Raw genomic sequence first — 12,693 nt, forward strand, 5'->3', positions numbered from 1 at the left:
AAGCTCTCAATGCCACCTCAAACACACTGCTGCAGCGTGGACAATATGTATGTGTGTGTGTGTGTGTGTGGTGTGCGTGCATGTGTATTTTTGGTGGATAGAAAACCCAAAATCACGACTCGATACTGTTTTAATGAAATTAATCAAAAAGGCAGGAAATGGAAACATTTTGTGCTATGTGATAACAAAATGTCATTTTGCTTTCTGGCTACAATTGGCTGCTTTTTAATGAGAGATTACTGTTCAGGGATGGTGCTCTGTTAATAATGCAGTTTTAGTTAAGCTGGTGGCCATGAGGGATCGCTTGGTTCGACTCACTTTTGGTGGAGCCAAAATCCCCCAAATATCTATTTTGTTTTAATAGTTCATTTTTGCAATGCTAAGGAACATTATTTGCAGCCTGGGTGCATGATGATGTGGTGACTTTAACATCACACCCAACAAGGTTCTCAGTTTTTTCTGTGCATGCATGGGTTCGTTCCAGTTTGGTCATTGTACAGTCTATATGCCCTCATCAATTTGCTCTCAGAACTGCCTCAATTCTTGATGGCATAGATTCTACAAGGTGTTGGACACATTCCTTAGAGATTTTCCTCCACATTGACCCGGTAGTGTCACGCAGCTGCTGCACATCTGCGATGAGAATCTCCTGTTCTACCACATCCTAAAGGTGCTGTGTTGGATTGAGATCAGGTGACTGTGGAGACCGTTGGAGTACGGTGAACTAATTGTTATGTTCAAGGCCAGGAGGAAGAAACTCAGCACCTGGGAAAGAGGGATAAGAAACATCCATGATGAGGTAAATGATCAGAGATTAAGAGATCGAGTTGCCCCAACAGTGGGGTGCTTTAAGTCTTGTCTAAAGGCCCACTTGTATTCTTTGGCTTTTAACACTGCGTGAGTTGTGTGTTCCTCTGTGTCTTTTACTTGTTTTATTTGTTCTTTTTAGTTATTTTATTGGGTATTTTATTTATTCATTTGAAATTGTTTTATCTGTTTTTATTATTTTATTGACATTACTATTTAATTTTATTTTTATTCTATGATATTTGACTCTGTGCAGCGCCATGGAGACGTTCTGGTTTTTAAAATGTGGTTTATAAATAAAGTGGATTGGATTGAAGAAGGGGAAGAAAGGAACATTGAACAGATCAGTCTGCAATCCAGCAGGTTTTCCATGTATTCCAGCTTCAACACACCTGCATCAAATTTAATGGATCTAACAGCCTATCAGGTTCTGCATAATGACTCATTAATTTGAGTGCGTTGGAGCAGGAATACATGGAAGTGCTGTATTGCAGCCCTTGTGGGACCGAAATGAGTAGCCATAGGTTTAAAGAATGAAGGGTGAATGATGACGGAAGGAAAGGGAAAACGGATGAACGGGTGAGGGAGGGGGAAGCATGATGAAAGGAAGATTGGGCGAAAGGGTAGATAAAATCAGAAAGAATCAGCAGATCAACAGTTTCTGATACTTACACCAGTCTGTCTGGCATAAACAACTGTCACATAAATCCTCCTTATTGTTTCCACGTGGCTTATTGCCATGTGACTGGCTGTTCCTATATTTGAGTAAACATTGAACAAGTATACGTCATAATGTGCCCATGTGTGTGTGTTGCTTCTCCTCTTCCTCTCAGTCACCGAAGCCACAGCAGAATATCACACTGTAACCTTAAAATGTGTCTTTTTCTATCTTCAAAGCAGTCTTGCTGTGAATTCTTGCTCTCAAGATTGTAATAATCACTTGTGCTGATGGATGACGATCCTCCTGGAAAAGCAGGTGGTAAGAAAAGGTTAAAAGACAAATCAGGCGAACATGCATGTGGAGGGAAAAAAATCACTCGACTTAAGGTATTAACTTGTCAAGATATCATTTCTTTCTTACAAGATTTAAAATAAAGTCATTTACATCCCCAGAATCTGTGTAAAAGCCCGCAGACACCATTTAATCTGGATTAGACATACAGACATGAAAGAAATACAAATGAGCAGCTAAATCTATTCTTAATATCTCTTTAGTCGTATTAAACTGGTCAAATTGACTTTATCTGCAAAGCTATTAATCAGACAGTGAAGCAAAGTACAAAAGTTCAAACTGAAATTTATGCAGGAGGCTTCTGATCCTGATATAACAGAAATATATGAGATCATACGAGAAAAGGTGAAAAAAAAATGACCCCAAGTGATAAAAAGCAACACAAGAGACATAAAATCATAACAATATTCGCCGTTTTTAATAAAAGAAAATGAGATTTGCATTATAGAGATTTGGATGAGCGTTTTTCTGCATATCCTCCCCTTCCTCACTAATTAAACACTGTGTTTCTCTTCAGAGTACACTTAATTTATATTACATTTACATATGCAAATTTTAATCACATCCGGCTAATTACAGTGTTTGCGAGTTCACCTGTCATTTAGAGGAGGCCAGGCAGTGCAGTGTGGGTGTGTGATGAGTGTTTCTTCCTGTCTGTCAAGCTGCCAATCTGTCTCTCCAGCTGTACATGTCTGCCCAATAGTGGAGCTGTTTAATGGTTCTTCCATCAAGCTCGGCTCTGTGGAAGTCCACTGATGCTGTTTCTTTTGTGTGTCTGTGTCTTGAAATGTGGATTTGGGGTAAGGCAAAGTAAGATCCCAGTTTGTTACTTGTTTTATTTGTTTTTGTTTGTTTTGCAGCCATTTTATTTAACAGAAAAAAAAAAACCCATCTTAATTGAATAATTGTGCATTCCGTTATTTTCTCTCCTCTTATTTATTGTGCCTTTCTGCACAACAAACATGCTTTTTTGTGTGTGAAAAATCCGTAATATCTGCCCTAATACAATTTGAATTAAAGATCAAGGACAAAATCATGGAATTGAAGCAACAGCAGATGTTCCGGCAACATTTTTCAGGCTTTGCACTCTAAATCTTACATGAGCTCACACCTCTGAATTACAGTCCTCATTTGCAGGATGTCAAGTGAATCAAATCAACCAAGTCTTCCATATAAAAAGAAAAAAATAATATCATGCTGCCTGATTAGAACTGTGTTCATAGTCTAAATGCATAATTGAAAAAGTCACATCAGGGTTAGATGAAGCATAGGCACCAGTGGCTTCACCTCTGTATGCAAGGATAGACTGCGGATCACTACTTTGTGCCAAATTCAATGAAAGGATACTCAATCAGTTCCTAAAAACAATTATTTCTCAGTACAAGACTGCAAATGATGTTGGGTTTTTATACACTGGCTCTCCACCAAGAGTCACCACATGGATTTATCTAAGCAGCCAGTAAGAGTCTTTGATTGGATATTTACTGCATGATTATGTTTTAGCTTATTTAACAAATGCATTGTTAAAATTGGAAGGACAATGGGAAACCATCATCAGTGCGTTTTTCCGCCATGATGGCACGGGCAAGCTAACTAGCTAACAAAGGTAAGCGGGCTAAAGCTAAGTCACGTTGTTAACCGGCTAAAAAAACCATGGTTGTTCTACGTTCTTCTTACTTGAAGCAGGAGATTGGGTACCTGTCAATCAAAAGGACACGCCCCTAAATATGCCGAACTTCGAGATTAAACGGGCTTTTAAACGGGCGAGTTAGAAAAAAAATTCACTCCCCCAACAGTTGTCATGAAGGTAAACCTGACCTATTAAAACCCAAAATGGATTTTTGAACCAGGCTGTAAACATGTTTATTTCTGCAGTGAAGTTGGTCTTTTTAACATGGGAGTCTATGGAGATTCGCTCTGTTTTACAGCCCCTAGTGGATGAAGGTGGAACTGCAGTTTTATGCACTTCCGCATAGACTTCACTTTTAACCACCGGAGGCTCCGTCCATCTTTTACATATGGTCTGATTCAGATACAGCTGCTTTAAGAATCTGTTCTACATTACAAAGATTAGAAGGTCCTTCCAGAATGTTGTCTCTGCAAGGCACAAAAGCCAGCATCTGTGATTGTATGAGACTGTATAAGTGTCCATGGAGATGATCATTTCATATGTGTAAGGGTACCGCTGATGCAGAGGTATATCGCTTCCTTGGAGGCGAGTGCTTATTTAATCAGGACAATGCCAGCCCTTGTTCTGTGTGACTTACAACCAGGTGGCCTCACAGACATCAAGTGTATGCTTGACCGTTTTTCCAGCACTCCAAATTAGTGGATTATTATACAGGCTACCCTCCGGTCAACACAAAGAAATGATGGACTTTAATGAAGAGGGAATCCGGTGTGTGTGACTCAGAGTGCAAGCATTACGCAGCATGATATATTCAGTGATGCTTTCTAAAGGGTAAACCAGAGAGGCGCGTACGGATGTCACCCCATTTGTTATCATAACGCATCCTCTTGTAAATCTTCCCCCCCGCTGCTAGAAGTAGAAAATGTGCATAGCAGAGGGGTCGCTTCATTGCATACGTTTTCTGCTGCGCCTGACTCATTGATCCTTTATCCGAACTAAGTTTATGCATGCTCCAATCTGTGGCTAGCCACGGTTTTGATATATCAGCAGCTAAATGGCTGCGTATTGATAAATCAATGAGGCTGTCCTTGGTGCTGAAGAAGTAGCAGATAGATTTTTAATACTTCTTCTTCTGCCTTTCTGCTTGTTTCCCCAACAATTTATGATACTTTCTAAACGGTAGACAATAAATACTTAATTCTGGGCAATACGCAGTCTGGAGTTTCTATTATATTCGTGTGAGGAATAAATGAGTCCAGTCACAACCCCTTTCTAGAAATGCTTTATTCAATAGTATTATTTTCTGTGTGTATACAATGGATTGGACACAAACTGTACAGTGCAGACAAACTGTTTGCATAATATATATGTAAAGGTAACACTGACAGACAAAGTATTTTCCTTTAATGTTTGCACCAGTTATATTTGGCTTTTGGCTCATAGCTGGGATGGTTTGAAGAGGGAGGACACAACATTCAGTGGTTTAAAACCATTTAATCTTTACAGTATATTAATGCTAGCTGTAATTTTATACCCATGTTTATAAGCAGTTATAACATCAGCTTCCTCTAGCCCTGTTTCAAGACTTCCAGGCCCGGTATAATCGGTAAAAACCTCTTATTTAATTTGTTAAAGGGAGGAAAAAAAACGTAACACATTAATAACTGTAGTGAGATACTGACCATTGAACTATAATAAGAAAAAACGTGATAATCAATATTTTCTTTAAAATAGAGTTGAAAATAAAAGGGAGTCAGGTAGGTGAGAAGTCTTATCAATTAAAGTCATCAGGTTCGTCAATGACCGCTAAATCTTTGGCTTTAACTGACTAGACGGCTCCTTTGTCTTCTTCACTGAATCCTTCACCAGGTTGAATAATCAGGATTAGGTTCCACCAGCTCGCTCACATAACAGCATCTGAAATAACTAATCCATCATTGTTAAAAGAAGGATGCTCAAAAATAACTTTGTGTGTTTTTACTTCACATAATCATATTTCCTGCTCTCAGTCGCCAGATTTAAATATTGCCGCTGTCAGACATGCATTAGTGGAACTATATTAGTAATACGAAGTCATTTTGATTCATTCCTCATTTGCTTTGTTAATGCAATGATGGATTATGATTCCGAAACAACATTTCCTCACCAGTTGTTCCTGATGCTACTGAGAATTGAATCTGTTTGGTGCAGATGTATGAATGGAACAAATGGAGCATCTTAACCTGTGCAAACCCACAGCAGAAATGAGCCAAATGCTAAGTTTTATTTTATTTATTTTAAACTGGTGCGATGCTGCAGAGGTTTGTTTTGATTTCCTACATTTCCACATGCATTAGCCTCCCTGTAATCTTTCCTCTTAAAAACCATGCAACAAGTGGGAAACAGTCCAAACAGAGAGAGGGAAAGGAGGAAGAGGAGAAGGAAAAGCTGGGGGCTGCAAAAAAGAGAAGAAAGGAGGTTGGAATAAGTTCTCTGGCTGCACAATTACACAACGGGCAGAGAGTGAAAGCTAGCATAGTTTCAGTGAACAGAAGATTGGGGATCAAAGGATAATTGAAAAGTAAAATAGGATGAGGAGTGCGTGTTTTCTATGTGTGTGGGATGAGAGTGTTGGAGAAAGAAACAGCTGGGAGGAGAGAGATGTCTCATTTCAGATTCAGATGTAATAAGGCAGTCGTTTGAAAGAGGAATAATGCGGAGGATGGAAAAAAAAAAAGAAGAAAACCTGAGGGAGACAAGCTACATCATGAGTGCTAACCATGACATGCTCCTGTGGCTCTAAAGTGCTCCTGCACTGCAGTGGTCAGGTCACAAAAGCTTCTTTTTTTCCCCCCCAGTTTCTTATTATTATGCCTCTTGTTGTGTCCATTTTGTGCCTCCTGACTCCTGATTTCCGAGCCGCAGGTCGTGCAGAGCAAACTAAAATGGCTACGTGCGTACCTGCCATGACAGCATGCTTGTATGTGGAAATTAAAAGTGACCCAGGTTGTTCTGATTGCTCACTTCTGATTATATCAGCTGCTGTCTTCCTGTACAGAGCTTGCCGCAAGATATTTCATAATTGCAGCCTTGGTACGTAGCTTAAAAATCTCTCAGGAGACGCTGACAGTAATTGCGTTGTCGGTTTTTTTTTTTGGTTTTTTTTTTTTCGAACCAAGAGCTGTGATTACCAGCCTGGAAACACTGTGGTAGAATTGTCTTTGGTCAGTAGCCAGGAAAGCCAACCATCATTAATTCTAAGCATACCCCACAGATCTTTAAAAAACTGCTTTCACATGATGGGAGACCTGCTGCGAACCTAACAAGCTGGGCCTTTGACTGGAGAGGGTTTTAGTTGCTCTGCTACGTTGATCTTTTCTCTCTGCCAGAAGGACGACATATTAAAGAGGCTCACTTGTCCAGAGGCCTGGTTTCTAACCATATCACATGAAAGTTTTACAAAAGCAGGACCTTCTACAGTTGCTTCTAGACGAGGCTCTGCTCAGACACGGGCAGCTGAGACGACACAAGATACAGCAGAACTAAAAGAAGACTTTATATACCTGATTGTCAGGGCTCGTTTTATACTTTTTTTTTTTGCCCCAAAGTGTGGCACAACAGCTAGTAGGTAAATGTTAAATCCACATTTCTTTGATGTGAGACGAGCACAACACCAGAGTCCTTCCTCATTGGGATTATCCCATGTAACAACAGACAGAACAGAGCTCAAGTCAAACCACTTACAGTAGAGAAACATCTTGACCCTGGCAGAGGATGAGAGGCACTGACATTGCTTTTTTTTCTTTTTTTAATTTTTTTTTTATTTACATGATCCAACATCAATAACACATTTCTCATACACTTCTAAAGTTTCAGTATTATCTGACCTTAGTGAGAAGAAATTAATAATTAAAAAAAGGCTTATAATTTGAGTTAAAGGGCAAAAATAACATCTCTGTGATCTAGTGAGATCAAGGAAGGAGAGAAACATGTTGGAAATGTGCAAAAAATCTCTTATTATTCTCATAATGTGCACCACATGACAAAGAAAGGCAACACCTCACCTGTTGTCGGTGCTGCTAACGCTACAGATTTTGGGCGGGTGCTCGTTTGATGTCAAAGTGATTCAGCCAGCCTTGATTTTTGTCAGGCGGTTGCTTTGTCTTGTTGTTTCCTTTGTAGTTGTGGCAACCCTGGAGGGGGTCATTAATCTTCAGCAAACAAGGCAGTGTTTCAACCATCTGATTAAAATTCAAAGGGGTTATTTAACCCAAAATTGGTATTCAAAGAAAAAAAAAAAAGAAGATGCACAGTGTCTGTTTTCATCACTTAAAAGCAGATGCGCTGCTATCCTGAGCCTTGCAGAATATATTATCTTGCATGTGTCTGCCTCATTGTCACTGACACTAATTTGAAGTGTGGGATCACAGTATTATAATCTCCTCAGTGATATAAGTGAATACTCGCGATCTTCTGGAGGAGTTAATTGGCGTCTAGTCTGAGGAAGATGACTAAACAGAAAGTTTGATCTCAGGACAGATCGGCGCCATGTTGACTTTCACAGTGAGAGGGATGGCTTCATGTCTCGAATTTTACATCAAGTTCACACAAACCCATGTTTCACAACAGACCTGTTCACCGCTTCAATAGATTGGTGCTGTTTTTTTCCCCTTTTTCATGTATTTAGTTGGGTGGTTTTCATTGTATTCAACAGAAACACTCTGACGTTACAATTTTTGTGGGCTGTCATCCAGGCTGATTTTAAGCCACTATGTGTAAATCTACTAAAAGAAACACAAATCTGCAAACAGAAGGTCCATTTTCTAGCTAGCTTTACCCTAATTATTTATTTTTTATGCATGCATCTTATACTATTTGCCTCAAACATTAGTTCTCATTAGTTTCTCTAACAAGATTTTAAGTAAAGAACATAAATCACACCTAAAAATTCACTAAAGGTTTGTGTCTTGTTTCATCACATGCACCAAAGGGTAAGATTGTCTTTACGATTTTCAAAACAATTCATCTTTATGGGGCACTTATTGAAATCCCTTGAAATGATCAATTTTGACCTAAAATTGTCCTTCTGGTATGTAACAAGACCTCCATTCTGTTGTTACATTAACAACAACAACAACAACAAAAGGTTTCATGCTGAATTTTGAAAGAAAATGAAGTGATCAAAAATAGTCACTTGCCCCATAAGAGTTGCCCCATGAGTTAAGACTAAATCATCCCATAGATTCAAACACTTCCCCCCTCATTTAATCTTTCCCCCCAACACAGTTTTGAGGACGTCATGGCATTTTTGGTCTCAGACAATGACGTTTTAAAACCTAAAACCTCGGTTACATATGTCCACATGCAGACGTGCAAACGAAGTATTTGCAAATCTTCACTTTGGGTTTTTTAAAGAATTGTTTTCAGTTGAAAAAAACCTGCGTTTTTGTGTGGATGACAGGCCGAATCAGAGAAAAATCTCTTCATTTTGTGAGGTACCCTGCTACGTGTGGACAAGGGCAGTGCCGCACCACCGCATCAGCAAGTTGTGCATCGACTCTGAGAACTTTTTATTTCAGGAGTAACTACGATCTAATGACTATGTGCTAAACCATAGTGATAGAGAAGAGGATTGCTGCCATTCCTCAGCTACGTTTTCATCTGTTAGTTTCACACCTATTACCAGGAGAGAGCTGAGATAAACAGTTTTTCTTCCTCCTGCGCTCCTCCTGACAGGACATGTGTGCAATGGGAATTTAAGCTGCACAGTCTAACAATGCTGGAACCTTAGTGGTTCCAACATACATCCAAGCACTTTGGTTCTGTAGAATTATGACATGTTTGAAGTCATGTCATTTAGGGTCCTCAGCACATACGCCTTCAGTTCAAGCAAAGTTTTACTCATTTTTTAATGATCATGTAAGCTGCTTTTATTTAGTGTAGATTGGTAGTTAAAATAACATTTTTTGGGGCATGTAATGACCTTGAAATCATATTTCTGTTTCCTTTATTCAGACCTTTAATTTCATAATAAGCTGCAATAAACTGGATTGTAATGACTTCCAGTTAGACTGGCAAATCATTCACAGGAACTAAATGGATTGGCGTAAACTTCTAAAGTAGAGGCTGGATGCGAACACCTACCACAGATTCTTCTGTTGAAAGGAGCTTGTTTTAGAGATGACTGAAGTCTTCACATAGTGGCTTTAAAATCACTCAAACCCTCATTCCCACTTTAGTTTTCAAGTACTTGGGAAGGCAACGAGAAAATCAAAGTTCAACTTGGGCCCTCATGACTGAGAACGCCATTTAATCAAACCTTATTCTACTATATCTGCTACTCCGTGTAAACACCGACTGCTACAGCACCACGCTGCTCGGACGCATGCCTCAGATGGTCTCCTTGTTGCTACAAATAGAAAATTTCTGGAAATCATTCGGGTCCTTTTCATTTGTTGACTGATCGTGTCCTCTCCTGAGCGACTCTTGGAAATCAAAGCACGCATAAATGAGCAGAAAGAGGCAACTAAAATCTGTTTATGGATAAAGAATGCAGTTTCGTGTTTTCAGAACAATTGAAAACAAAAATAAATGTCATGCTTCATGCTTTGTTGTCTCAGATATTCACTATCTCTTTATATGATATAAAGTGAGTGTAAAATAAATGAGGAGAAGCCAAAGGGTGTGTTTACCTCGTATGTAATGCACTAAGCTTTTTCCAATTTCATTGTAAATTTAGTATAGAACACCCTGTTCTGAATGTTAATTGATCGATGACTAAGCACCCTCTGAATCATCAGTGTTTGGTGTTTAAAGCGTTTTCTTCACCCGATGTTTGCTGATGCCTTTAATTTACGCACAGATCGAATCTAAGTAGCGAAGGCTGTGTGCGTGTGTGTCTGTGGCCTCCTGCAGGCAAGCGTACCTTGAAACAGAAAGCTAAGACAAGGAGAGGGAAACGGGGGCTCATTCGCATGGACTCTCACAAAATAAATAAGTGAGCGTGACATTTTTTTCTTCCTGGATTTTGTTTGTTTTCTTTATATTCTTCGCAAGGCTTTCCATCTCACAAATAAAGGCATGCCACCATCCCAGTCCAGAGTCTGGCAGCGGTGGGACTTTACCATGTTTCTGTCTCCCACCACCAACTGCACCGCAGTCCCGCTGGCGGCGCCTCACAGTTCGGTCCATGTGGAAGAGGCGAGGCGGGGACGTGCGGCACCACTGCTGTCCAGTCCGAGCGTGTCGCTGTAGTTTGTTGTATTACCTTTTGTTGCAGTTTTGTTTTTAAGAGCGCAGCAGTGGGGCGAGTCTGGAGCTTCTCCTGGCCTTGGTTCAACCAGGCGGAGGTTGAAATCAGGGGTGGGGCTATGTTGCCTCCTTGTCGGGTTTGCTGACCGGTTTGCCACCATTCATGACCACGGGCTCACAGGTTGTGCTTTTGGAAGGCGGGCCCCCTGCGAGTTTAGGCACCGCCTCTCCCACATCGTGCAATGACGGCTCCCGGTACATCGCAACTAAAGAAGAGAGCGGAGGATGTGGATGTTAGCGAAAAATTAAAATGAAAAGAAAGCATGCAACAGTATTAACCATTTAAAGCCTAACTTTAGAGCCACTGGGAAGAAAAGGAAATGTTTTTAAATCTGAATTTTTTTTTGGCTCTTTAACAAAACCTATAAAAAAATGTAACAATTTATGTGACAGGTCAAACTTATTGTAGCATGATCTTCTGCTTTCCTGGCATCCACCAGGGGGCAGCAGACTAGTATTATAAGGTGTACAATGAGGTTTTGAGTAAAGTTTCTACCATAAAGTGACGAAAATTGTCTCAGTAACTGTATGTATTAAAAATGATACATTTGACTTTCAGATTGAAATGAAGTTTGTTACCTTCTATGGGTTTAGGCAGAAAATGTGCAGCTGGTTTGGTCTTCTTGACCCTGTTGCCTTTCATAGCTTGTCCCTCTTTATTCAAGCCTAGAAACCACGCCCGACCCGATTCCTTCTGTCTGTAGAGCATGGAGCTGTAGATCACATAGTAGTTCTCAAACACAGACTCCTTAAACTTGCACTCAGCTGTAAACAGTTCCTGAGGAGACAAAGAGACATACAGACATATTGATGGTGTTATTTTATACCAGGTTTTCACACGAGCAGTTTTCTGCACTGATGGTATGAATATTTTAATATGCGCTCCCCATTTCCAGAAAACTGGGACGTTTTCTTACATGAAATAAAAACTTAAATCCATAATTTGTTGCCTTTATGTTTATTTAACAGACTAAAATACAAAGAATTTTTTTCATTGCCTTCACTGGCCAACTTTATTCTATTTAGAAAAAGTAGAAAAGTAAATATAAATGTTTTAAAATGTGTTTTATCCTACTGAAATTTCAGTTTTTCCCCAACAGCAACTAAACTTGGGCTAATCTGGCCACATGTCCACTAACTTTCTGTCCAATCCAGTGAACATGTGTCCAAAGAAGTCAGCAACATTTGTGTAACATCGATGAACAACTTCCTGTTATGGAATACAGTTTGTGTTTACATTTATAAATGTAATCGCAGACTGAATATAATGTTATTCCAAGTTAACTCTAAACCCTTTTGGTTTCATTGATCATAGAGTTTAATCTATGGAGCCACAACCCCATCCTGGATTGTAAAGCTAAGCCTTTTGATGAATGCTTCTTTTATAGCCAATCTTGACACCCTTACTTGTCATCAGTTAAGCTGCTCTCTTTCAAAACTGTTTAACATTAAAATTTGATAATTTTTTTCTGTCCCCAAACATAAAAAAAAATCTCAGCTTTAATTGCAAATTTAGATTTTCACAGCATTTCAGAAAATGTGCAATTTTTTTTCCCCAGGAAATGAAGCTTGTAGTCTTACAGTATTGTGTACTTTCATTTTTATATTCTGATTTTTTACTTACTACTTAAAGTTACTACTTAAAGCTTTGAATAATTAAAGCTTTGAATAAAGACTTTGAGATACCATAATAAGAAATGAATAATGAATAATAATGCCTTTGCACACCCGACAGGCCTCTTCTGTAGCTGTTTTTAAATCACGTCTTAAAACCCACCTGTTTTCATTGGCTTTTAACACTACCTGAGATGTTGACATTATTAATCTGACTGTTTTTATCATGATTCTACCAGTTTTAGAAATTTTATATGTTTTTGCACTCTGTATTTGTATTATGATCATTATCTCTGTTTTATTCTGTACAGCACTTTGGTTGACTGTGGTTGTGTTAAAA

At 39.2% G+C, this 12,693-nt stretch overlaps 1 protein-coding gene across 2 annotated transcripts in view; it reads right to left on the bottom strand.

The window, feature by feature from the left end:
- Positions 1-10,796: 10,796 nt before the first annotated feature.
- The window catches only part of LOC306774198 (fibroblast growth factor 14-like), a gene marked incomplete at both ends in the record, with an annotated part of 87,498 nt that continues 85,601 nt past the window's right edge, over positions 10,797-12,693 (bottom strand). For both annotated transcript variants that reach the window (XM_079264181.1, XM_079264180.1), the window contains 2 exons: positions 10,797-10,945; positions 11,319-11,517. In XM_079264181.1, the coding sequence (XP_079120307.1) occupies positions 10,797-10,945; positions 11,319-11,517 (348 nt within the window). The remainder of the gene's footprint in view (positions 10,946-11,318; positions 11,518-12,693) is intronic.

Source organism: Telmatherina bonti (assembly GCF_933228915.1).
Source record: "Telmatherina bonti genome assembly, chromosome: 24".
Lineage (NCBI taxonomy): Eukaryota > Metazoa > Chordata > Actinopteri > Atheriniformes > Telmatherinidae > Telmatherina > Telmatherina bonti.